General features: G+C 40.7%; 1 protein-coding gene across 3 annotated transcripts in view; it reads right to left on the minus strand.

Moving 5' to 3' along the window:
• The window catches only part of DGKI (diacylglycerol kinase iota), a gene marked incomplete at both ends in the record, with an annotated part of 483,096 nt that overhangs the window by 20,521 nt on the left and 435,238 nt on the right, over positions 1–27,337 (minus strand). For all 3 annotated transcript variants that reach the window (XM_080700835.1, XM_080700834.1, XM_080700836.1), the window contains one exon: positions 341–378. In XM_080700835.1, coding sequence (XP_080556961.1) covers positions 341–378 — 38 coding nt within the window. The remainder of the gene's footprint in view (positions 1–340; positions 379–27,337) is intronic.

Raw genomic sequence — 27,337 nt, forward strand, 5'->3', positions numbered from 1 at the left:
AAAGAAATCTCTAAATTCTTCCAGTGTCAGCTTTCAGAGAGCAGGAATAACAGGCATTGTGCACGGGGCATCCTGGGAATATGCAGTCTACTGGAACTAGTCCAGGCAAATGCCTGGGCATTCTTCCATTACCCCTTGCTATTAGATATGCAGAGAAACTATAAGGGGTCCCCTCACTGTCTCTGCTCAGTTACAAAAAGAACATCCTTTCTCCTTCTATTCTGCCAGTGCAGGCAGAGGGAAGACGAGTGATTAAAGTTATCTTAAAAATTTGGTGAGCAATGAGGTCGATCTAAAGTTCTTAAAGAATCACCAAAGTTTAGGAAGGGGAATATCTTACCTTCATAAGATCACCAGCTATTACCGCCTGCAAAATTGCTGTGAAAGACAAAAGAGAGATGCCCCATTAGTAAAGACCCTTTTATTAAAACGTTACAAAAGGTGGGGTTCATAATTTGGAGAGAGAGTCTATGTTCCCCTAGGGAAGAAGCTAGGAAAGAAGAAGCAGCCTAAAGGCTAAATTTTGGCCCAAAAGAAAAAGTTCCCCTCTTCAATCCCCCCTACTCAGGTGCCAATCCCCCACATTATTCTAGATAGAGCCTTTGTGACTACCCCCTCCCTGCCCCGCTCCAGCCATGTGCATAGCAAAAAATAAATAAATAAAAATAAATAAATAAATAAATAAAATTTATCTTTGAGTCTCTATTTTTACAAATGTAAAACAGAAAGTATAAGCCTGTTGGGGTGACTTAAAAATTCATGAAGTGTTATGAATGTTACTTCCCAGCCACTAATGTAAAGGAAGGATCTAATCATGATTGTAACTATTTCCTTCTTTCTAGTTCCTTCTACTTTGCTCTCTTGGAGTTCAATAAATATTTCTGATTGTGTGTTTTGTTATGATGAACAAATACTCACTACTATGGATACTAAGACTAGGACAACAGAAAAAAATGTATTTTAATCATATTCTGAAGAAAATAAGCTGGTGTTTGGCATTAAATCAATAAATGGCCATTATGAAAGGAAGCCTAAATGTCTTAGAGTAACTTAAACTACTTATAAGAATATATTTCTTTAAGGGAAAAATTGAAGTGTTCAGTGATTTCTGAATATTGTGTGGCATAGAAGAGAAATAAGAAAATACTATCCATAATAGGGAAAAGTATATGCATGTCTGGTGACAATTATGGTTCCTCAAGGGAACTCTTCACATAAGGGTAAAAATGGTCTTTTGAGAACAATGAATACCTCAGTTCTGAAACTACTTAAAAAAAATAGGGTTTCCAGTTTTGAAGTCACAAAGTTTTAGAAAAAAATAATTTGAATTTGTTTTGCCAGTGGTGGTCTGTTCATCTTGTTTGAGTAACTTCTGATTTAGAATTAGCCAAAAGAGAAGTAGCATACAGTGAGTCCCTGACTATCTCTGAGCAAAAAACCTCAAGGCCTCTCCTTAGAGTGTTGATGAGTCTTGAATAAGCAGGTGCAGAGGGCCACCTGTGTATGAAACTCGCTCAGCAACACAGGACTGAGGCCAAAGCAGAAGCCCTGGAAACCTCTGGCAAGGAGGACGTATACTTGAACACAGAAGGGAGGAGAGTGCAGAAAGAAGAATGGAGAAAAATAAAAATACAGGAGACAAGGAAGAAGAGATTCCTTTTCATAAGATTCTAGATGCAATATATGCTTTCCATCTTCCTGTGAATCCCAACACAGTGCTTTGCACATTGCAGATGCACGCTGGTTCCTTGTTGAGCTGACCAAAAACAATGCAGAGAGAGGGATAAAGATGACAGCAACAGAAAACTCATAAGCTGCTATTTATAAAAAGAGCCTAAGAAAACATGGTGTTTTGCTCTGTTTTATGAGGTCTTGGAGTCTGAAGTAAAGTGACTGTCTTGGTGCACAGAGGCAGGAGTGGTCCACTCAACCCCACTGGCAGGTCCCCGTGTCCAGTCCAGGCCTCTGCCCAGTGCCTCAGTGAGCTCACTCTGCACAGAGCTCTACTAGGCTCCGTGAGGTCTGTAGAAGGTGGCAAGAATACTACCATCAGGTGTGTAGTGTGAAAAAGGGGGGGGTTGGGGTTGAGTTCTAACTCTGCAATTTACAAAAACACAAATGTAAAAAGATATCTAATCTTTGAGTCAATTTTCCCATTCACAGCTTTACTGCTCACCTCTATACTATATCCGTGGTATATCTGCACATCTCTATAGTATATTATAGCCGTATTGCTCACCTCTGAGGCATATTTATATAGCATATCTTTAAAAAGTGCTTTATAGATATGCCATATAAACAGAATAGGTAGCTTTTAGTGCTTCCATGCCTGCACATAAGTACATAAAATATACACTTGGACACTTCAGAAGGAGCCTACCAATAAGGGGAAACTTGGCACCTGAAGGTTCCCAGATATATGTGTTAACGTAGCACTTTTCAGACAAGAAGCACAGATAAAAAGCCAATGGGATGATGTTTAACTCCAAAACCTAAACCCTACATTAGAGCCCTGAGAAGAAAAGGCCAGGGATAGCATAAGCAACTGCAGATCTGGGGAGACAAATCGGTCTGGACTCTTATTTTACAGGATGTTCTCTTGTTGCAGTAGAATATCCAGACTAGGAAAGAAATAGCATTAGAAAAATTGCATGAGTAAGCAGCTAATACTCATTCTTGTAACTCACATGGAAGCACAGCCTGTTTTCAACCCTTTCCCCAAATTTACAAGTTTATAAAATTTCGAGAGAGAAAGAGGAAATCAAGAAAGAAAAGAAACAATGGACTCATTTAATATAAAGTACTCGTGTAATAAAAATTGTTGCATGCAAACAATAAATCAAAATGATGAAAGAATTCCCCAGGACAAAGACTATTTAATAATCAATCAATCAATCAATGAGAAAGGCTGAGGTTAAACTTTTTGACCAGCAATGAGTTCAAAGAAATTTTCTTGGAGAAGGTGAAGTTTAAGCCAATTCACTCATGAAAAATGGCATTCGCTGTTTAGCAAAGAAGAGTTGGAACAGCCCTGAGAGATGAAGGAAAAATCTGAACCAAGACTCGGAGGTTAAATGTCCTGGTGCACAAGGGAACCCGTGAAGCATTTTGCATTGTTCCACTAGAGAGAGAGGGTAGATTGAGGTCATATGTGGGCAGGATTTCACAAAGCTCACTCTAGTGAGCAGTTTTATGCCAAGACAAGACACTTGGATTATCCTGCAGGAGGATAATCTTCTGAGAAACTACTGAAGAGTGCAAAGCAAATCAGGGACAGAACTGGTAATGCATGTCTGTAATCCTAGTACTTGAGAGGCTGAGACTGGAAGAATGTAGGTTCAAGGCCAGCCTCGCCAACCTAGGGAGACCTTCAGCTACCCAGCAAGATGCTGATTCACAATAAAATCTAAAATAGGGCTGGGGGTGTAACTTACAGGTAGAATGCTGCTGAGTTCAAGCTCCAGTACACCCCCCAAATAAAAGAAATAAAACAAACCAGGGGAGTAACCTAAAAGTCCTTCAGTAGGCTAGCTTGATTCTGTTTCTCTTTTCCTGAAAACAGTTATAACCTGTTCTCCTTTCTTTCCCCCAGATTGCCCATCATGGAGCCTCTTTCAACTTCTACCTCATATGATTCACAAGCATCGTTATTTATATTTGTTGGTTTCCAACAGCCTCCCAGTTTGAAGTCCCCGTGAATACGCAAAGGATCATATAACAGAATCATAACCACAAATAATCCCCATTGTCCCGGCTATGGAAAGCATGAATATTTATTTTTAAGTCAAGCAATATACTCAAGGGTAGCTATTATGCAAACATTATTAGAAGCCAGTCTCACTTCTCTCTCCTGATTAATGTCCTTCCCCATGAACATGGTTGTTTAAGATTTCCTCTGCATAAAGAGACTGAGTCTATTAGTATTCAACTCCAGACAATAACCTTCTGAAAGATCAAGCTTAAAAACAAATAATGAGTTGTTATGATTTCAATATTATTCTTTATTTGTTGAGCTCTCAGCTTTCTTTTTTTGTTGTTTTCCAAAACCCCTTTATGCTAAAGAAACAATGCTTCAAGATTCTGGGAGCAGGGAAAGTCAAACTGCTATGGGACTTAAAGGTTATTGAGTAGATGAATAATAAGTTTCCTGGAAAATTAAATCACATGAACATATGTAGTAAGACAGAAATGTAATAGGGTAGAGAAGTAAGACATTTGTCATCTTTAGAGGTTAGACATTGAATCATTAGCACACACCAAATGATTTATTTTTCCTTCGGTGCTATGATTTCAAAGAAAATGTTGTCTAGATCCCAAGACAGAAAGCTGGAAGTACCATGAGGGAATTGCCCATCTTCTTCCTTTCATCCCTTCTCTGGTAAAGTCCGGATGTGTCCCAACCTTGTGTATGGAAGGGAAAAATGGTTTCTGTCACACAACATCACGAAAGGAGACAGCAATAGCTGTGATTAGAATGCTTGAAGCCCAGCATTCGGGAGGCTGAAACCAGAGAATCGCAGTTCACGAACAGCCTCAGCTACTTAGTGAGGCCCTCTGCAACTTAGTGAGACCCTGTTTCAAAATGAAGAATAAAAAATAGGGCAGGGAGCACCAGGCGTGGTGGAACAGGCTTGTAATCCCAGCATTCAGGAGGCTGAAACCGGAGAATCACAGTTCACAAACAGCCTCAGCTACTTAGTGCTACTTAGTGAGCTACTTAGTGAGGCCCTCTGTAATTCAGTGAGACCCGGTTTCAAAATAAAGAATAAAAAAACAGGGCAGGGGGTGTGGCTCAGTAGTCAAATGCCTCTGGGTTCCATCCTCAGAACCGCAACAACAACAAAAACAACAAAAAAAGAATGTTTGAGTTGCTCCAAAATCCATGTTGAAACTTAATCCCCATGGTTTGGGTACTATTAGGAGATGGGGCCTTGGGGGAATGATTAACTTCCCTCCTGAATGAAATTCACGCCCCTATGAAAGGAACTTCAGAGAGCTGCCTAGTTCTTCTATCTTTTCTACTATGTAAGGACAAAGCATTTATCCCTTTGCATTATCACCCTGAGAGAATGTGGAGAGAAGGCACCATCTTGGAATCAGAGATTAAGCCTTTAGTATACTCTGAATCTTTTGTTGTCTTGTTCTTGGATTTCTTACAATCCTCAGAAACAAATTTCCATTATTTTGTTATAGCGGCAGAAAAGAACTTAAGAGTCCTACTCATTCCCTTGTGCCAGGCCCCATTCAAGGTTGTGGGGATATAGTAGTACACAAAATGGAGTTCATCTTAGATCAAGCTTATATTTTGGTCAAAAGTATAAAACAAGATCTCACTTTATAGCTAGGAAGGGATGTATTATAATTGAGTCTAGATTCAGAATGCCTGGGTTTAAGTCTTGAGAGCAGCATTAGTTAGCTAGAACCCTGGGCAAGTTAGTTTACTTTGCTTAAGTTTTCTCTTAGAAAAATGAAGATTAGCTGGGCGTGGTGGCACACGCTTGTAATCCCTGCACTTGGGAGGCAGAGACAGGAGGCTCGCGCAGGTTTGAAGCCAGCCGCGCTGGCTTAAGAGACCCTGTTTCCAAATAAAAAGTACAAAATAGGTCTGGGAGTGTAGCCCGGAGGTAGAAGGGCTTCCAGGAACCCCAGTACCACCAAAAAAAAAAAAAAAAAGAAGAAGAAGAAGAAGAAGAAGATTAAAAACAGTTCTCTTGGGGCTCTGTCTTACAAATATCTCTGTCTTACTCAATATACTCAAGATATGGAGAAACTGACCACTACAGTCATTTGTGTAGAGCATTGTGTGGTACTGATTTTTCACCTGGTCACAGAAAAAAAAAAGAGCCATTTGAGACGAAGTTTGGCACATGCCTACTTCTATAAAGATAGCTTAAGATCGTAATTCCTGAAATGCAGATAAGAATATTAGAAATAGTGTGATGGCTAGTCTGGATTGTCAACTCAATTATGAAACACTTAGGATTATGTAACTTTGGGTATTGATGAGATAATTGGTTTAAATAAGGGCAGATTGAAGGGAAGTCATGCCCTGAATGTAGGCAGGACAGTTCTGATAGGCACAGGAGCTGGGTAAAGGAAGAAGAAAGCCACGTGAAGGCATGCATGCTTCTTCCTGAAAAGAGTGCACCTGCTCTGAGATATTAGCCTTCTGCTCTTTGAACTTGACCTTCACCATCATTTCTCCAGAGAGTTTCCTGGCCTTTCTATCTTGGCCTGGGACTAAATTAGTGTTCACTCCGATTCTGAGACTCTAGCTCTTGGGCCAGTCGACCAGATGCTAGTTCCTCCAGCTCTCCACATGCAGTTGGAAACCTTTGACTACACTGCTTTGGACTGATGGCTGATTTGATAAATCCCCTTTTACCATATATGTGTCCTGTGAGTTCTGTTACTCTAGTGAACGCTGACCAATACAGATTTTGGAGCCAAGAATGTTTATACAGAAACAGAATTGTGAGGATGAATTTTTTTTAGTTGGTTTTATGACTTCTAGAGCTTGCTCTCCAATTTTGTTAGGCCTAAAGTTGATAAAGACCCTCCTTCTGTTAATCCAGAGAGGCTAATCCATGGTGTGAACTATTTAAAACTATATAAAAAGTGGATCCTTTCAGTGCTCCTAATTTGCCTCTTTCTTGTGAGAGGCAAGGGGTTTAGTGACTCTATATACACTACTTTGGAACATTTGTGGAGAACTAAGAAAAATGATGATGTTGGGTAGTTGTTACTGGCATCATTGGACAAATGAACACAGGAGAATAATAAGCTCCAGGAGCCCACAGCTGAGCTAATGGTTAATCAGTGTGCTTTGAAGGATAGTCTTGTCTCTTGTCATAGGACTGGAATTGCCAAAATGCAAGAACATACTCTCATCCTGAGATTGGCTGGCTTACAACATAAGGTTTACTCAGTCCCAAAAGGTGTTTTCAGTTAAGGTGAGGGCCATTCTGGGAAAATAATAGGATCCTGAAAAATGAAATAAGGATGTATTGGGAGAACCCTGAAGAGGTTAGGGGGTGAATCTCTACATTCTGCTGGGTTTAGGTTTATCCTGCCAGAAGACATGGCCTCCTAAATAGAATCAATTTCTCCACCTTTCTTTAGGGAACTCATCCAGTACTGCCTATAGAGACAGAGCAAGATAATGCTGGTACACCTTAAGACCCACCCTCACTACCCACTTTCACCTCTAGGCCTATAACTAGAAGCGAGTATAAGAGGGCCCCTAGTGGGTAGAGAGTGTGACCAAGGAGGAAGTACACTATACTCCTAAGTTGACAGGTATGGGATAATGGAAGTAACATACAATTAAATCAGGCTGAATCTATTGACAGACGCCCATTATGCAGAGACTCTAGACTTGATGCAATAAGCTTGTAATGTTAAAAAGGATGTTAATAGTTTATTTCGTTGCTTCGCTGAGGTGTGGACCAAAATAGTCGGCTTACTGTGAAATGTCTAATCTTTTTTGGTTTTCTGTGGATGAGGGAATTCAAAACTCAGAGAGCCTAACCGGGCATTGTGGCGCACGCTTGTAATCCCCACGGTGGGGAGGCGGAGACAGGAGGATCGTGCAGGTTCGAAGCCAGCCTTGCTGGCTTAAGAGACCCTGTTTCCAAATTTAAAAAAAAAATCTATAAAAAAAATAGGTCTGGGAGTGTAGCCTGGAGGTAGAAGGGCTTCCAGGAACCCCAGTACCACCAAACAAAAAAACAAAAAACAACAAAACAAACAAAAACCTCAGAGAGCCTGGAATGCTAGAATGAATTTTCCATGTAAGCCCTTCTCCTCTGCAGTGATATATCTAGAGGATGTGCCATTCACCCATACTTTAAGAAACAAAGTTGTGAGAGGGGTGACATTATTCTTGAAGGGATCTACCGTTGCTATTCTTTGTCAGCCAGAACTTACAGAGAGAAATTCAATCAATCAATTGGTAGACTTAAATGTGATAGGTATTACAGGATCCTGGAGTGGCCAGGTGGAGGCTCTAGATCTCCAGAGGAAAGGTGGTTATACTTATCATGATGGGCAACAAAGGAAAAGCAGTGATCAGAAGGTCTGACTCGTGCAGATCTATGATGCTGACTGATTAGTCATGGTGTTCCTAGAAGTGAAAGGACAGGAAACCCACCAAACTCTTATTGATTTATATAAGCAGAAAAATTCTGGGACAAGGGTTCCACAGTCTGACATAAATCATAATATCAGGGAATCATGGTCCCTCAACCAATTCCCAGATTTGAGCCAATTTATAGGCCCAGAACTCCTTGATTGAAGGAGAGGCCAGGTCCCTTTGAGGAGAATTCTGGAATAGAACCAAGAAGTCCTACCATAAATCTTTCTCCCATCCATCCTCAAAAGAATCTACGGCCTTTGACCAGGGTAACTGTACATTGGGGAAGAGGAAATAATCAGAGCTTTATGGGGATTACTGGACACTGGCTGTAAATTGGCATTGATTCCAGGAGACCCAAAACACCATCGTGGTCTCCTGTCAAAGTAACTGCTTATAGAAATCAGATGATAAAAGAACTTTTAGCCAACATCCAACTCGCAGTAGGTCCAGTGGGTCCCTGAACTCATCTTGCAGCTATTTCCCCAATCCCAGAATGTATAATTGGGATAGAAATGCTTAGCACTTGGCAGAATCCACACAGTGGTTCCCAACTCTGTGGAATCAGGAATATTTTTATGTTGGGAAAAGCCAAATAGAATCCAGATTCACTATTTTTCCCTTTTTAACCTGGGAAAAATAGTGAATCAAAAAACAATCTTGCAGCCAGGCGTGGTGGCGCACGCTTGTAATCCCCGCGCTTGGGAGGCAGAGACAGGAGGATCGTGCAGGTTCAAAGCCAGCCGCGTGCGCTGGCTTAGGAGACCCTGTTTCCAAAAAATGTAAAAATAGGTCTGGGAGTGTAGCCTGGAGGTAGAAGGGCTTCCAGGAACCCCAGTACCACCAAAAAAAAAAAAAAACCCACAAAAAACAAAAAACAATCTTGCATACCTGGAGGGATTGTAGAGATTAGTGCCACCATCAAGGACTTGAAAGATGCAAGGGTGGTTCCCACCACATCCCCATTAACTCTCCTATGTGGCCTGTGCAGAAGACATATCTTGGAGAATGACATTTGATTATTGTAAGCTAAACCAAGTAGCGACTCTGACTGCAGCTACTGTACCAGATGTGTGGTTTCCTTGCTTGAACAGATTAACACACTTCCTGGTACCTGGTATGCAACTATTGATTTGGGTAGTCCCTTTTTCTCCATACCTACTATCCATAAGGCCTACCACAAACAATTTGCTTTTACCTGGCAAATCCAGCAGTGTACCTTCACTGTCCTCGCTCAGGGCTATATCGACTCTCCAGCCCTGGGTCATCACTTAGTTCGCAGAGATCTAGATTGACTTTCTCTTCTACAAGGTCCATGGATCCATTATATTGCTGACATATGTTGATCAAACCGAGTGAGCAAGAAGAACAACTCTGGACTTATTAGTGAAGCATCTGTATGCCAGGGGATGGAAAATAAATCCAACTAAAATTCAAGGGTTTTCTACCTCAGTGAAGTTTCTAGGAGCTCAGAGGTATGGGGCATGCTGGGATATTCCTTCTAAGGTAAAGGATAAACTATAACATCTGATCCCTCCAACAACAAAAATGAGGCATAGTGCATGGTAGGCCTATTTGATTTTTAGAGGCAATGCATTCCTCGCTTGGGTGTGTTACTCCAGCCCATCAACCTGAGGGACTCAAAAAGCTGCTAGTGTTGAGTGAGGCCCAGAACTAGAGAAGGCTTTACAACAGACCCAAGCTGCTCTGAACTTGGGCCCTATGATCTAACAAACTCTTGGTACTTGAGGTATCAGTGGTAGATGGAGATGCTGTCTGGAGCCTTTGCAAGCCCCCATAGGTGAATCGCAGAGAAAGCCTTTGGGATTTTGGAGCAAGATCTTGCCAACATCTGCAGACAATTACTCTCCCTTTGAGAAATAGCTCTTAGCACCCTGCCCTATATTTTATTCTGTAGTTTGAAATGGTCTCATCAAGTTGCAGAGGGCCTAAGTAGCTGAGGCTGTCCACGAACCGCAATCCTCTGGTCTCAGCCTCCCGAATGCCGGGATTACAAGTGTGCACCACCACGCCCGGCTTCTTAGCTCTTACTGGGCCTTACTGAAAACTAAACACTTGATCGTGGGCCACCGAGTTACCATGTGACCTGAGCTGCCCATCATGACCTGGGTTCTATCCAACCCTCCAAACCGTAAAGTTGTTTGTGTGCAACAGCAATTCATTATCAAATAGAAATGGCACATACATAATAGAGTCTGAGTGGATCCTGAATGCGCTACTAAATTACACGAAGAAGTGGCACAAATGCTCATGGGTCCTACTCCTGCTACAGTGCCTTCTATCCCCCAGTGTGAACCTATGGCCTCATGGGGTTTACCAGATGATCAGTTGACAGAGGAAGAGAAGGCTTGGGTATGCATTTTAAGGATGATTATGCATGATATTCAGGCATTGCCCAAAGTGAACAGCTGTAGCACTTCAGCCCCTCTGTGAGACATCCCTGATGGACAGTGGTGAGAAGAAAGCTTCTCTGTGGACAGAACTTCATGCAGTGAACCTGGATGTGTATTTTACTTGGAGGAAAAAAGGTCAATGTATGAATATATATGGATTCCTGAGCTGTAGCCAATGGTTTAGCAGAATGGTCAGGGCCTTGGAAAGAACATGATTGAAAGAAGAAGACATTTGAGGAGGAGGAATGTGAATGGATCTCTCTGAATGGGCAAAGAATGTGAAGATATTTGTGTTCCCTGTTAATGCCATCAGCAGAGGAGGACTTTGACAATCAAGTGGATAGGATGACCGGGTCTGTAGACAGCAGTAAGCCTCTGCACCAGCCTTCCTTGACATTGCTCAATGGGCTCATGAACAAAATGGCTACGGTGGCAGGGATGGAGGGTATGCATGGGCTCAACAACATGGACATCAAACTCACCATAGCCGATCTGGTAAGTGCCACTGCTGAGTGCCCAGTCTACCGGCAGCAGAGACTGACACTGAGCCCTCAAGGTAATCAACAAGCAACTTGCGGCAGGTGGATTGCATTGGCTCCTCCAATCATGGAAGGAGTAGTGCTTTGTCTTTACTGGGTATAGATTTGGCTCCCTGTATGTATGGTCATACAGATGACTCTGCCCAAGTGACCATCTGTGGACTTACAGAATGTCTTATCCACTTTTACAGTATTTTACACTGCATTGATTCTGACCGAAGAACTCATTTCACAGCCAAAAAAGTGCAACAGTGGGCCCATGATCATGGAACTCACTGGTCTTACCATGTTCTCATATCCTGAAGCAGCTGGTTTGAGAGAACAGTGAAATGGCCTTTTGAAGACCGAGTTACAGCACCAGCTAGGTTGCAGGGCTGGGGCCAGATTCTCCAGAAAGCCATATTTTGTCTAAATCAGCATCTACTCTATGGCACTGTTTTCCCTAAAGCCAGAATTTACGAGTCCAGGAATCAAGAGCTGGCAACAGGTATGGTGGTACTATTCACCATTATCTCTAGTAACCCACTAGATAAATTATTGCTTCTTGTTCCCACAACCTCATACTCTGCTGGCCTCCGGGTCTTAGGTCCAGAAGCAGGAATGCTTGTTCCAGGAGACACAATAATAATTTCACTAAAATGGAAGTTAAGATTCTTCCCCACCCCCATGGCCACTTTGGTGTCCTCAATCCTTTGAGTCTACAGGCTACGAATAGAGTCACAATGTTGGCAGGGGTGAAGGTCCCAGATTACCAAAGGAAAATTGGACTATTATTCCACAATGGAGGTACGGAAAAGTATGCTTGGGAAGCAGTAAATCTCTTAGGGCATCTTTAGTATCAGCGTCACCATGTTCTCTTATTAAAGTCAATGAAAAACTCCCACAACCTAATCCAGACAGGATGGCAGATGTGTGAGACCCTCTGGGAATGGATGTGTGGGTCACCCCACCAGATAAAGAACCAAGACCTGCTGAAGTGCTAACTAAAGGTAGAGGTAATACAGAATGGGTAGTAGAAAAGGTAGTTTTAAGTACCAATTATAGCCATAAGACCAGTTACAGAAACGAGGATTATAATTGTCATAATATTTCTTTGATATTTTGTTAAGAATATGCTTGTATGTGTGTGTGTTTGTGTGTGTATACATGTATTAAACAGATATCTGTTTTCTCTTCCTTCCCCTATTACTCTATCAAGTAACATAACATTGATGGATTTAATATCAGCCCTTAAATGTTGTTAAACCTACATCACAGTATCTAAGTATCATGAATAAGCATCACTCAGAAAACTTTACCCCCTATTTAGGAGAAGTAATGAGTGTGTTTTCTGTTGTACATGAATATTTATATCATATTAGGTGAAATTTTGATACTGTTATGTGTTTATTTGAATATTAATATGATTTAAGGAGACAGAGTTAGAAGCCAAGTTGACAAGGGGTGGACTTGTGATGGTTAGTCTGGATCATCAACTTGAATGGATCATGAAACACCTAGGATTCTGTGACTTTGGGTGTTGGTAAATGACTGGCTTATGTCAGGGCAGACTGAAGGATTGAAGGGGAAGACCTGCCTTGAATGTAGGTAGTATGGTTCTGATAGGTGCAAGACCTGGATAAAAGGGGAAAGCTATGTGAAGGCGGGTATGGTTCTTCTGAAGAAAGTACGTCTGCTCTCTTTGGAGTTATCAGCCTTCAGCTCTTCAAATTGGCTCTTCACCATCACTTCTCTGGAGAGTTTCCTAGACTTTCCATCTTGGCCTGGGACTGATTTATTGTTTATTCCCATTCTGAAACCCCAGATCTTAGACCACTTGACCAGCTACTGGTTCCTCCACTTCTCCATGTACACTCAGCAACCTGGGACTATACTGCTTAGAACTGTAAGCTGATTTGATAAATCCCCTTTTACCACATATATGTCCTCTAAGTTCTGTTACTCTAGTGAACTGTGACCAGTACAAAAAGGTATACAGACTTGGCAAAGCCACACGAACAATATGTTCATGATTCTCAAAAATTCAACTTAAATAGTTATATTACATATAAAAATAGAATCAAATCCTGTGCATTCATCTCTGCTTCTAAAAGTGTAACCTTCCATTCTCAGTAATTTTTTTCAGTTTTTAAAGCAATATTCCTGTACCTAATTGATTATTTGTTGCCTGCTTATAACCTTTAAAAATGTAGAAAAATTAAAATAAATATTAAAACTACTGAAGAAAGAATAAATTCTGGAGAGGTAGGGGACAAGTTAGTTGACTCCTTAAAAATCACAGGCATATCTGGCTCTGGCCACATGTTCTACATGTTTATTCCTCAGTATTTTTATCTAAAGGACAAAAATGACAACTTTGAGATATCACTACCTCTCTCATTTGATACATATGAAAAGAAAGTCTAAGGGTGTGAGCTGACTTTCCTATGGTGACACAGATGCAAAAGATCTTTGTTTCATTTATTTAACAATCTCCCATCTCTTTAGGTCAAGCTTCTTTCATCATAATATGCTATTTCTCCTTTGTTTTGCTTAGAGCAGAATAGCCAAAAGTTAAAACAATTCTCCCAAAGAGTTTCATGATTACATGACATACAAATGGAATCAAATCAATTTGTGGTTTTAAGTTCCAGTTATTTGTGCTGATGGAGATACTGGGTCATCAGGATACCCATGGGAAATGTCACACTCACAACTATTCTGATCTTGTCACAACCAAGGTCTTCGGACTTTTCTTTTATCCAGTCAGTGGCACCTCTTGCTTGGCCACCAGATAACTTGGACCATCAATTACCTAAGAGCCCACTGCTCTCAGATACATATTTACACACAGATCTTCCTGTCTTTACCTTATCAGGAGCATTGTGTCCAATTTCTCTGCTTGGTGAGCAACCAGACATGGTACGTGAGCATTAAACCGTGAAAGCTTAGTTCACAAAAATGGAATTTAGTGTTATCATTAAACATGGCAAAAGTAATCTAACACTCACCTAATGGTATGGATAGCCACTCTGAATTATGCTAATTAGGCATAAGTGGGAAGCAGCTCAACAAAATGATAGTAATTAATATTATTTTACACAGACATGCTGAACGAGTCCACAATGAGGTGAGAAAAAGGAGACATTAGATATTTTTACAGATCTCTGCATTTTAATCTAGGCCTAGAGGAGTTTTTGACAATATAAATAAGATATGTGACAAGTTATTTCATACAATAAAAGCTAAAATCCTGAGTTTTTTTAAATAATTAGAACAGATTCATGATTATTCTTACAAGGATATGCAAATCTGTATCAATTATTATTATTACTTATCAAGCCATCTTAAAACACAGTGACTTACAACACCACAATTATTTATTTTGCTCACAGAGATGTATTTTTGGAAAAGCTTAAAAGTGAAGGTACTTTATCCAATGGGAGCAAAAGACCAGCTTGCACCATCACCATGGCCACGGCTGGTCAAGGGCTCTGACTGGGGCTGGGGGTCTTGGTCCTTCTCAAGTGGGTGTCTCATGGGCTGCTTGTCCACCACTGTGGCTGGGCTCCAAAAGCTACCATCCCCAGGAGCCCAGGGGAGCTCCCTGGCCTTGACTTGGAAACCACTGAGCATCCTTCCTGCTAAGTCCTGAGTCAGCCCATGTTCAAGAAGAGGGATCACAGATCACTTTGGAAACCACTGAGCATCCTTCCTGCTAAGTCCTGAGTCAGCCCATGTTCAAGAAGAGGGATCACAGATCACTGGATAAAGTCACATTATAAGATGAGAGTAGAGCACCAAAGATAATGCTGTGCTTGTTTTCAGGAACTACAAACCATCACATCATACTTGAATTGCAATGTGCTTTGAGTCAGGGGTTCCTGTTGACTTTTAGTTAGTACTGGAAAATGGCTCCAACCGACAGCCTGTGTTACATGTGTCTTATGAGGATGTAGCAGACGTATGATATGGAAGTGAAAGAGATTCCTTCACTGATCCTCCTTCTCCCCAGTCCCTTCCCCTAGGCTATCTCCCTGCATCTGCTGGGGTTTCTCCTCCATTATCTGAAGTCACTCTGGTATCCTCATGACTCTCTATGTCCATATGTGAGAAAAACCCTGTATTGGGAAAGGGTGTGGGAAATGGGGAGGAAGCCGGGGGAAAGCCCAACAAGTGCGGTGTGCATGTTTATTCTATCTCTATGAACTGCATTGCGATGTGAGACTATAATGCACCAATAGAAGGATAAAAAATTATATATATATGTGTATATATATATATATATATATGATATTATCAGTTTTGTGTCCTAAATATCATCTCCATCAACAGATGAATAGATAACAAAACTTTGGGAAATACACACAATGGAATTCTATTCAGCCACAAAGAAGAACAAAATTATACCATTTGCAAGAAGATGGAAAGTCCCGGAGAGCATTATGTTAAGTGAGATCAGCCAAGCACAGAAGGAGAAGGTACATATGTTTCCTCTAACATGCCCAAACTAGGGAACACAGAGGATACCAGTGGGACTCCAGATAATGGAGGGGAAATACCAGCAAAGTTTGAATGGAAAGATAGGAGAGGAGGAAGGCTGATCTTGATTAATGAGGGTCTACATCCGAATATGTGTAAAATTATGAATATGACATGGTTACCCTGGACAACCATTGGTGGGAGGAGGGAAGGCAAAATGGGGGTGGGGGTAGAGGGCACCAAATATAGTTTAAATGTATACCATTTATGTTCAATAAAAATTTTGTTTTAAAAATAAATAAATAAAAGAAAAAAATATCTTGAAAGAAAAATTTAAAAGAAACTGAAAACTGCTTGAAGAAATATTTTTTTGGTACTGGAAGAAGAGACAGGTATTTTATGTTACAGTTTGTAAGTGTGTGTGTGTGTGTGTGTGTGTGTGTGTGTGTGTATGTGTGTGTGTGTGTGTTTGTGTGTGTGTGTGTGTGTGTGTGTGTGTGTGGTCCTGGGGATTGAACCCAGATGGATTCTACCTTTGAACTATACCTCCAGCCTGATTTTATTTCTTATTTGGAAACAAGAGTCTCCCTAGGTTGCTGAGGCTGGTCTCCAACCTGAGATCCTCCTGTCTTAGCCTCCAAGGACTGAGATTACAAGTGTGGGCCACTATGCCTGGTTAACAGTTTGTACTTTCTAAAAAGAGCTACACGGTATGTCCCATCCTACACACTCATTTCAAAATGTGACTTCGACACTTCTCCCATTGAGATGTGGAGTCGATATCTTCCCTCCTCCAATAGAGCAAACTTGGGACTTTGGCAGAAAGTGTGCTTTGCTGTTCCAAGGGAAGGTGAGCTACCTTCCCTGGATTTCCTGGGATGGTTCCTTTTTGAGCCCAGCCACCACTTCCCAAGGAAGGCCAGGCAGGCTTCCCATGGGAGGAGAACCAAAGTTGTCAGCTGCAATCAGAGCCCGGCTATCAGCCATGGTCTCCACTATACTCAAAGAGACCCCTTCTCCTCAGAACCCCACCCGAAATGCAGATTTGTGAGCAAGATAAGTATGGTGTTGTAAGTCACTATGATTTGAGGTGGCTTGATATACTCAGTAATAATAATTGGTAAAAATATGCATGTCCTTGTAAGAATAATCATGAATCTGTTCTAATAGATTATCTTTTAAAAAACCCTCAACATTTTAGTTTTTATTATACAAAATAACTTGTCACATATCATATTCCTATTGTCAAAAACTCCTCTAGGCCTAGATTAAAATGCAAAGGTCTGTAAAAATATCTAATGTCTCCTTTTTCTCACCTCATCTTGGACTCATTAAGTATGTCTATGTAAAATAATATTAATTACTGTCATTTTGTTGAGCTGCTTCCCACTTATGCCTAATTAGCATAATTCAGAGTGGCTATCCATACCATTAGGTGAGTGTTAGATTATCTTTGCCATGTTTAATGATTACACTAAATTTCATTTTTGTGAGCTAAACCTTCACAGTTTGATGCTAAAGTACCATGGCTAGTTGCTCACCAAGCAGAGAAATGGAACAGAATGCTTCTGATAAGGTAAAGACAGGAAGAGCCCTGTGTAAATATGTATCTAAGAGAAGTGAGCTCTTGGGCAGCTGATGGTCCAAGCTGTCTGCTGGCCAAGCAAAAAGTGCTGCTGACTGTATAAAAGAAAAGTCTGAAGACCCTGATTGTGACAAGATCAGGAGAATCGTGAGTGTGACATGTGCCATGGGTATACTGATGACCCGGTGTCTCCATTGGCACAAAAAGAGTTGAAACTTAAAACTAAATATTGACTTGATTTCCCTCTGTGGGTCATAGGATCATAAAAGTCTTTGGGGATATTTTTTTTCCTCTTGGTAGGATTAGCAATTCCATTTAAGGTGAGCTCTGTCCCTTGTCTTTCCTTAATAATCAGATGTGAGCTGGGCATGTTGGCACACACGTGTAATCCCCGCACTTGGGAGGCTGGGACAGGAAGATCGCACAGGTTCAAAGCCAGCCTCAGCTACTTAGGCTTTCAGCAACTTAGTAAGACCCTGTTTCTAAATAAAATATTAAATAGGTCTGGGAGTATAGCCCGGAGGTAGAAAGCCCCTGGGTTCCATCCCCAGTACTACATGCACATACACACAAAAAAATTGGATGTGAGAGAAAAGTCTCTCTTGACTTCCTCTCCAGGTTTCTTTTTCAACCAAACAACCACTCACCTCCCTCCAGGGTTATATTCTCTCTACTTCACCCAGCCTTGGTACTGAAGAAAGATGGAGTGAGGGTGAAGAGATATACCTCCTACCCTATCATCTCAACCTCACTGGGACTAATGCATTGGTGGCATCTACATGCCACCAAATATGGTGGTAGTCTTATATTCAAACAGCACATGTGCCAAATCCATTTAGAGCATATAATCATTGATGGGAGACATAAATAGGTTTTGTTTCTCCCTAATGACAGAGCTAATCCTCAAATTCAATTAGTTCCTGCTAATTGCATACATGAATGTATATGAAGTCTTTCCATCTGCCACGGCAATCCCTTCAAAGCTCTTATTAGCACGGAAGAGGTTTTCTGTTTAGAGAAAACACAAACAGCCCCCACCTAGTGTTTCCTCCTGGCAGAAGCCCTCTGGTTTGCTGCCAAAGACCAGGATGTGCTTCCACCAGAAGCAGTGAGTTCCACTTCTTTTATCCATCACTGGAATTGGCTATAGAAAGTACAGAGACCAGATGTCTCTCCAAAACATCCCATTTATTTGTCACTGTGAAACTGTAAGTTGTTTCACACGTCTAAGTTCCATTTTTGCAATTCCACTACGAGCATGAGGGCCATGTCATTTTACAAAAATGAAAGAAATCCTATCTCATTATTTTAGCCATACTGTATCTTTCTCTGAAAACTCTGTGATCCAGAAAATTAATTGTGCTCTGGAGGTTCAACTGAGTTTCATTTTCTTATGCTGTAAAGTTGGGATTGAGAAAGGCATTCCAGGGAGGAGAAGAAAGCGCCCTTACAGGCCCTGCTGTCCACCTGATCAAGTTTGGAGTTTCAAACGTTTTCACATCTCCTTGGGAATCTAATGGTGTTTCGTAGAGATAGCAGAGCCCTGTGCTCAGTAAGGTTGTAGATTACTTCCTGGAACACTGATTATAAGATATGGATAAAGGTTAAAGCAAAGCTGGATGGGTTAATGAATTTGCTTTGGGCATGAGGTTAGTGAAAACAAGTTCACAAGAGGCCAACGGAGTGCACACTTTTCCAACATCAAAATAGGTTACTTTCAGTCAGTTGTGCAAAATATTCACCAACAGTCACAAAAGGGACCAAAAGACATCCTTGAAAATATGTTTTTGCCAACCTCTACAACCCGATATTAATGCTTTCTCCAGTAATAATTTAATATCATTATCTTTGGATTTAGTGGGTCAAGACATTTTTAATATCATACCACCATCAAAATAACATTCAGCTCTTCCCTTAACTAGAAAAAAAGCCATTCCTAATACAGATATTACAGAATCACATTAAATATTTTTGTTCAGTAAATATTAAGCCTGCACAATAGAGAAGGTTTTTCATATTTACAAAGGATTTTAATTTGATTACACCTTACAGAATCCCTGACCCCAAAGTAATTACAATATACAATAACACTTTTCCCTTTTTAACATCTGAATGAGGTGCTACATATTAAAGTGCTTGACATATTACAAACTGATTTGGCAATGTAAGAGATTAAAGAGGAATTCTAGTATTCTCTAAAGGCCCTTCACCCCAGAATGTTAAGAGAATTTAATTTAGACTGACTTTATTTGTTTTTGCTTTACAGCCATTTGAATGATAAAGCTGTTATCTTGAGAGGGTAAGAGAAGCAGAAGAACGAATAAATAAAAACTGACACCTTAGCCTCACAGATGAGAGGCAGGTACCGCAGAGGAAAGGAGTGACCCCTGGTCTGGAGCTCCTCCTGACTTCCCAGGGAAGCAAACTGCAGCGCTATGGCCTCACCCCCCTGTAACGTCAGGCTGCACTCCTCTTGAGATCGGTCTCCTTGAATTCATATGATGTATTTTAGCAGTGTCCTTCAGGACCTCTAAAAAGAAATCAGGTTGGAAAGGGGTGCACATATTTCATTCAGTGAGAGCTATAAGCAGATCCGATGTGGCCCGAAAATGATGGATGTCACTGGCTTTAACCAAACTTCAAGAGCATGTGGGGAATGGTGTTTACAGTCAAGATCCAAGTTCAGAGGAATGTGCACTAGAGCTGAAGAAGATTAGAGGTTTATGGGCCATCTGGTCATCAGGGTAGACTTTAAGCACCTTATCAGTTCCTAGCAGACACTGGACACTCTCTAAGATGAAGGCCTTTCTCACCAAGAAGAAGAATAGTTAGCCAGTGCGTCCTTTACTGGAACAAAAGTAAATCCAAAGAGGAGTTAATGTAGCAAAGGTCACTTTCAGGGAAGCATACCAGCAAAATACAGATATAGTAAAAATGTGCAATTTTTAAAAAGAATTTCTATAGCATTTCCTCCCTTAGTAGTGCAAAGATAGGCAATATAGCTTGTTTGTAACTTAGTTATTATAAAGCATTAATTTTGAATCTTGTCCAATGTTAGTTGGAAGACCAGAATAATTATTTTATTTCTGAAAAATAAAAAATGAGTATTAACTTTCATTACAGCTTGCTAGGTTGTCTAGAAAACATCATGCCTTAGAGTCAAGAACAATGCTGCTGAGCATGTTCAGAAGATTAAGTGCCAAATAGAAAAGGCTTCAGTGTATCAGTAAATCTGCCCTGACACTTAAGAAAGACTGGATTACATTGCATGGTTCCTGCAAGTGAAGAAAGACTAAACCTATTCTTCATAGGAATTTTTCCATTCTTAAGAATGAAAAGAACACCTAGAAAGTTCATACCTATATACTTGAGCACCCAAATGTAGCCCCTAATGGCTAAAAAACCAGTATGATAGAAAGGATGATTTCCTGGGGAGTTGTAAGAAATTGTCCAGAAAGGAAAAGCTTCCACTGGCAGAAAAGATGAGAGCGGGGTCTTCTGTGGAGAAGAACAGCAAGCACAGAGCCTTTGAGACAAAAGAGATATGCAGCTTCCCTTGAAGGGGGTGCCTATGATGGAGGAGGGAGCATTGAGTCAGGTCTAGGGTGACCTAGAGACCCGGCTTAGCCAGTGTAAGGCCAGAGACTCTGCTTCCACTCCATCATGTCAATGAAAATCATCCAGAGACTTCATTTTCAGAATATACCCATGGCCAAAATTGCCACCCTCCTTCTCAAAGATAAAGGTATTTAAAGATACAGCCAATAAATGGCTGCCAGGCCAGATGCCTGAAGATGCCAGTGTCACTGAGTGGGCCATGCTTTTTTCAGAATGAAAAACACCCGGGGTGAGTTAAGGAAGATACGCTTGCTAGAGAGGCACAGGATCTCAGAAAGAAGGCAAAGAGTTCACAGAGACAGAAATGGTTTAAATGACTTTGTGCAATCTTGCAAAATACAATTCAATTGTTTTTGTTGTTGTTGTTGTTGTTGTTGTTGTTGTTGTTGTTGTTGTTGTTGTTACAAGGGCTAAAGCAGTTCCCTTCCCTTGCTAGAGTTACAGAGTAAAAGCAAAGTCACCATACAAGGAGAATTAAGTGGATTCTGGGGATTACACATCCCTTCTGAATAAGCAAGAGGACTTTGATTTGTTCGGAGAAAAGCTGGAAGTTACCTAGTAGTCATGTATTTTGTTAACTTGTTAAAGAAAGCTCCCAGTGTGAAAGCCACCTGCAGAATTTATATACAGACAACTCAGATTTTCTGTCTTTTCTTAAAGAGAGTCCGAGGCTGCTGTGGCAGCAGTGGTGTATGTCATCGCAGGTTAGAACATGTGGTAATTTCCCTGGTGGGCGGAAATTCAGACACACGGCCTGTAGACAATAGCGCATAAAAAGTTTCCGAAAGAGGTCTGTGAAATTTAGGGTGGTAGTTTGGGTTTTTTCTTGTGTGTTTCGTTGCTGGGCTTGTTTCCTAGTGGAGAGGCCTAAGTTGTCCACAGAGCTGAAGAGGCTTTCAAGGCAGTGTGAATGATAGAGAAACCAGGGATGGAGACCAAGGCCATGCCTGGGATTACCCAGCCCGTTTGGAGCAGAGCCAAGGCAGGGGCCTGGTTCCTCCCATCCAGACAAGGCTGCTGTCATGGTGGTCCTGCCATGCATGCTTAAGGGACCCAAAGGAAATGTGTCACCTCATCTCAGAAGCCCATGCAAATAAAAGATAGGAGCTCTACTTATAGAAAAATATATCCCTATTTGGCTATTTGACCTTGATGGCATCTCTGACTCTCTTTGACACTTTTCTGTATCTTTCTTTCACTGATGCTTGCAAGCTTCTTGTGTGCTAGCTATGGAGCTAGAGGCTTGACTTAAATTATTGCATTTAATTCTCACAATAAGTCTATGGGACATGTATCACTATTATCATCCCCATTTGCAGGTTGAAGAAATGAAGGTTTAGTGGTGCTAAGCAACTGGTTCAAGGCCACACAGCTAACAAAGAAGAAAGCCAGGATGGTGGAGACGAGGATGGGAGAGATTTACTAGACAACCTGTTTTCTTAGCAAGGTTTATGGACTGCCTCCCTTATCTGGTTGTGAGACTTTTCAAAAGTACCATGGTGTCTTTAGGTAGTGACCTCAGGTCCTCCTTTCCTGATATTTCGCAGGTCAACCCTGAGGAATTAATTTTTAGGAGCCTCTATATCCTACTGTCTTTTTTTTTTTTTTTTTTTTTTTTTTTTTGCTACAGAGATTGAACCCAGGGGCATTCTATCTCAGAGCTATGCCCTCAGGGCTACACCCCTATTTTATTTATTTTATTTTATTTTATTATTTTTTTAATTTTTTGCAGTTCTGAGATGGAACCCAGGGGCATTCTACCTCTGAGCTACACCCCCAGCCCTATTTTTTAAATTTTTATTTTGAAACAGGGTCTCACTGAGTTGCAGAGGGCCTCATTAAGTAGCTGAGGCTGACTGCGAATCGTGATCCTATTGTCTCAGCCTCCTGAATGCCGAGATGACAAGCGTGCGCCACCATGCCTGGCTTCTATTTTTTTTTAATTTTGAAACAGGTTCCCTTTAAGATGTTGAGGGTTTCATTATAGTGCTGAGGCTGGCTTCGGACCTGTGCCCACCTGTCTCAGCCTCCCTGATAGTGGGATTACAGGTGTGCACTACTGATTCTGGTTTCTTGTAGACTTTTTTTTTTTTTTGGTGGTACTGGGGTTCCTGGAAACTCTTCTACTTCTGGGCTACACTCCCAGACCTAATTTTTTTATATTTTTATTTGGAAACAGGGTTTCTTAAGCTAGCGCAGCTGGCTTTGAACCTGCACGATCCTCCTGTCTCCGCCTCCCAAGCACGGAGACTACAAGTATGTGCCACCACGCCTGGCTTCTTGTAAACTTTTGACTCTGACCAGGAAAGGTGTAGAAAATCAAGTTGCCCTTCTGGGGAAATGAAAGACCTTAACAATAAACTGCTTCTAAGTATTGTGTGGAGTTAAGTTGTCTGGGGAAGGAATGTTGTATGCGAAGGAGGTCATCCTAAAATTTAGGGCACCCAGGAAAATCCTCATTGACATAAGAAGGCTGCCAACAGGAGCATCTAGTCGACTTTATTCTTCTGTGAAAGGGCTGAACAGATGAATGTATTCACAGCTCTATCAGGACAGCCCAGGCCTAAGTCGCTTTGACAGGCAGCCTGGGTAAACAAAAACACAATCAGGAAAAAATGTTTCCAGAGTTCTGGAGCACGCTGGTTAAAGTCACAGAGTTATGACTCTCTTTGTAGGGACTGACTGGAAAAGTGACAAGGCTTTCTAGTCTTTCCCAAGTGGTAATCATGATAAACTCATAGGTCAGGGAAGCTGGCCACTGGTCAGTTCTATGCAAGAGGGAGCCACCAAAGTAAAAAATAAGCTTTAGGTAGAGCACACTGGGCAACATTTTTTTTTTTAAACTGGGGATTTAATCCAGGGGCATTCTACTTCCAATATGCACTCCCAGTTTTATTTTTTAGTCTTTATTTTGAAACAGGGTCTCACTAAGTTAGGGAGGGCCTAAGTAGCTGAGGCTGGCTGCGAACCCATGATCCTTCTGTCTTAGCTTCCCAAGTGCTGGGATTACAAGTGTGCACCACCACGCCTGGCAAGGCAACAGTTTTTAACTAGATCATAGGATTTCTAGTCAGGTGAAAACTAGACAAGTGAAGTAACAAATATCCTTATATGAGAATGCTATTAGGTTAACTATCCATGTACTGACCCAGCCATTGATTACAAAGAGTTTTAATATAATAGTAGGTGTTAATAATATATCTCACAGCGTTATATTTCTCCTGCTTTCAGACAATAGAAATGTTAAATAAACACAGTTTCTTTAAAAAAAAAAAGTGACCACCATTCACTTCTTCATTTCAGCTATCATAAATGACTATGTGGAGACCAGGAGTCCGGGATTCCTCCTTTCGTTTTTAAACACTCTACGGATTTATCTGTAAATAAAATCTGTGACAGATTTGTCACGAGGCAGGGTACCTTGCTTGACCTCTCTCATCTCCCCTCTTAACTGCAAACCAAAAGGCTGGCTGTGTTTCTTCTAAACAATCTCCCCCTTTATATTTTTTTCCTTTCTTATTTTTCCATGCTTTGACTTAAATATTCTGTGGGCCTAAAAGCAATCCAAAGTGATGTTGTAGGTAAATCTCGGTGAAGAGTATTCCCCTCCCACGTACTTACAATCAGCCTTCAAAAGAGGATTAGATAATTATCACCATCAAAGCATTCCAAAGAGACCAAAAGGATCGAGAGAACTGTGTGCTTACAAGAATCGGGGAGATTTCATGAAGGGGAATGGGAGAGGATGGTGGGGGCAGGATGTATCTAAAATAATGTAACCAGATCTTATGAAGTCTGGGAGGAGGGGATTGTTTTGTTTTCTTGTTTTCTCTTTTAATCAATAGTGGACCATCTATTTTCCAAGGATTTGTGAAAGAAGACGAACTAAGTAGAAACCCGCTGTCGTTTTTATTCCCTTCCTTTCACACACAGGCTTTGGGAAGCACCCAGTGAGACCACCGTAAAAGGCCATCTTTTCAGCCCATTAATAAATGAATCTCTTTGGAAATGGACCAGGCCTGACCTACCTTCTACAGCAGGGAACAATATTAATGAGGCTGCAATGGGATTTAAAGATGTTCACTGGAGGTTTCTGTCTGCCAACGCCACATACTGCCGCAAACTGAACAGTAAGACTTGTATAGAGAGAACAGAGTCTGTGCCAGGGCACAGAATAGAATAGGGCAATGTCTCTATTCATTGGGTTTATAATCAAATAAGAAGGGCAACACCACCCAAGGGGAAAAAAATTGGAGTGTACTCAAAGAGAAAAAAAAACAGTAAGTGAATCAGGAAGGAGAAATCATGGGCATTTCAGTTGTCAACAAAATTTATCATTGTTTGTCCTTAGACTCTGCGGAGGTGGCTCCAAGACATAGAAATTAATGAGGATGAAGTACGGACCCGCATGAAGGACAATGAAGGTGCTCTGGCAGAGGGGAGGTAGGAGGTGATACGGGCTGGATGGCTGAGTGGGTACAGGGAGATGGGGTCTGGAACCAAGCCTGCAGGCAGGGAGTAGAGATAATTCACTAAAGCAACATGAGCTAAAGCAGGGTGAGTGCAAGCCTCCAAAGAGAACATTAAGAAGTTGGAATCTAATTAGAAAGTCAATGGGGGATTCCACAGTAAGAAACTGGATGTGGAGCAGAAAAAGAAAAATCTAGAAATTTTGCATGAGAGAGTCTAAACCACTGAGAGACTGTGTACTATGATGGCCAATACTGTAAGCTCTTTCTAGCTAAGCAACTGAAGACTTGTGGATGTTTCCATCTGTACTGCCAGCCAAGTTTACTCATCCCATTTTACTAATAAATAACTTACAGAAAAGGCAAAGGCATCTAACAGTCTCAGTCCACTCCACTCTTCTGGTCCTAAAAATGATCTCCCAACAGTTATGATATTTCCTTAGGGAAATAGCTACCTTTTAATAATTCGAAATTCTAAGGGGTGAAGGTTAATGGCATGAAGCGGGATTTCTGTTTGCTTGATTGTGAAGAATAGGGGTAACAAAAGTAGATCAGGAAGAAATCTGGATTGTTCTTTGGTGTCAAGGCTGCCACTCACTTATGTATGGGAAAAAAATTCCTCATCTTTAGTGATCAATTCCTACCCTGTAAAAGTTCACATAATTAAGAGATCTCTGTTCAATGAACAGAATCATGATTAAAAGTTCAAAAATGAAGCAATGCTACTGAAAGACAAAGAGAATACAAATGAATAGTGAAGAATAAGGTCTAAATCCAGAGTGCCTGAGCTGGTTTCTTTATTCTCACTTTTATTAATCAGGCATGTGATTTTGGACAAGCCACTGAATAGATTTGTGCCTTAGTTCCTTCATCTGTAAAACAGGGATCCTAGTAGGACATATAAGAGATTCCAGAAACAGATAATTCCAGCATTGTGCAACATCTTTCAGAGATTAGAAAAAGAAAAAGCCTATCTCATTTTATGGAGCTAGAGAGATCACACATGTACTCTACAGTAGAAAGGGAAGTGGAAGCCAGTTCTATGCATGAAAATGAATGTAAATATGTTAAAGCATTACCAAACCAGATCTACCACAGTACAGAAGAGATAAATCTAATGATCAGTTCATCTCAGGAATATTATATTTGTTTCCATTACAAAATCCATTAATAAAGTACACCATATTAGCAGTGAACGGGAAAAATGCATGTTATCACTTCAAACGCTAAAGGATATTCAATATTCAGTGTCTATTAAATGTAACAAATTTCAATAAATGGATAGATCCTTAAAAAATATTTACAAAGCAACTACTACCACAGACATTATGACCACCAGAAGGGAACTTCCAACTTAACAGTGAGTCATGGGGAGATTCACTTTGGGAAGGACAAATCAATGATACTGAACAAGTCAGTGACACTGCCTATACGTTCCTGTATTTAGTAATGTGCTGAACATGCCAAAAATCTCACTCATGCCAGAAAAATACACTCAAAGCATAATGATGGGAAAGGAAGAAAATTCTCAGTATTTATAGATAATATTGCCTACACAAAGTTCTTCCAACAAGACCCTTCAGACAAAATTTATGAATTTAACGGTTAGCAGGACTCTTGATACAGAGACAAGATTTTAAAAGTCTATTGCACTATGTAAGCACAGATTACTTAGAAAATACAATTTAAAAATATAACATCTAGGCTGGGCGTGGTGGTATGTGCCTATAATCCCCGTATTTGGAAGGGTGAGACAGGAGGCTCACAGGTTCAAGGCCAGCCTCAGCAACTCAGTGAGACCCTAAAAGTGTTGAAAGTGTAGCTCAGAGGTAGAATGCCGCTGAAAAGAAAAACTATACAAAATGTCACTGAAAGTATAAAGAAAATATATTTAACAAAAAGTGATCAAACTTTTCATGAAGAAAATTATAAAATTGTATTGATAGGTATAAAAACACCAACTAAATATAAAGAGATACAGTTGGGAATAGACTCATGGTCATAAAAATATCAGTTCTTTTTATGCTGATATATAGACTTCTGTAATTTCTATGAAAAAATTTAATATAGAACACTGTGAAAGTTATAGAACAAAGAACATACACATAGAACATATA

The sequence above is a fragment of the Muscardinus avellanarius genome, assembly GCF_963383645.1.
Source record: "Muscardinus avellanarius genome assembly, chromosome: 9".
In the NCBI taxonomy this organism is placed as follows: domain Eukaryota; kingdom Metazoa; phylum Chordata; class Mammalia; order Rodentia; family Gliridae; genus Muscardinus; species Muscardinus avellanarius.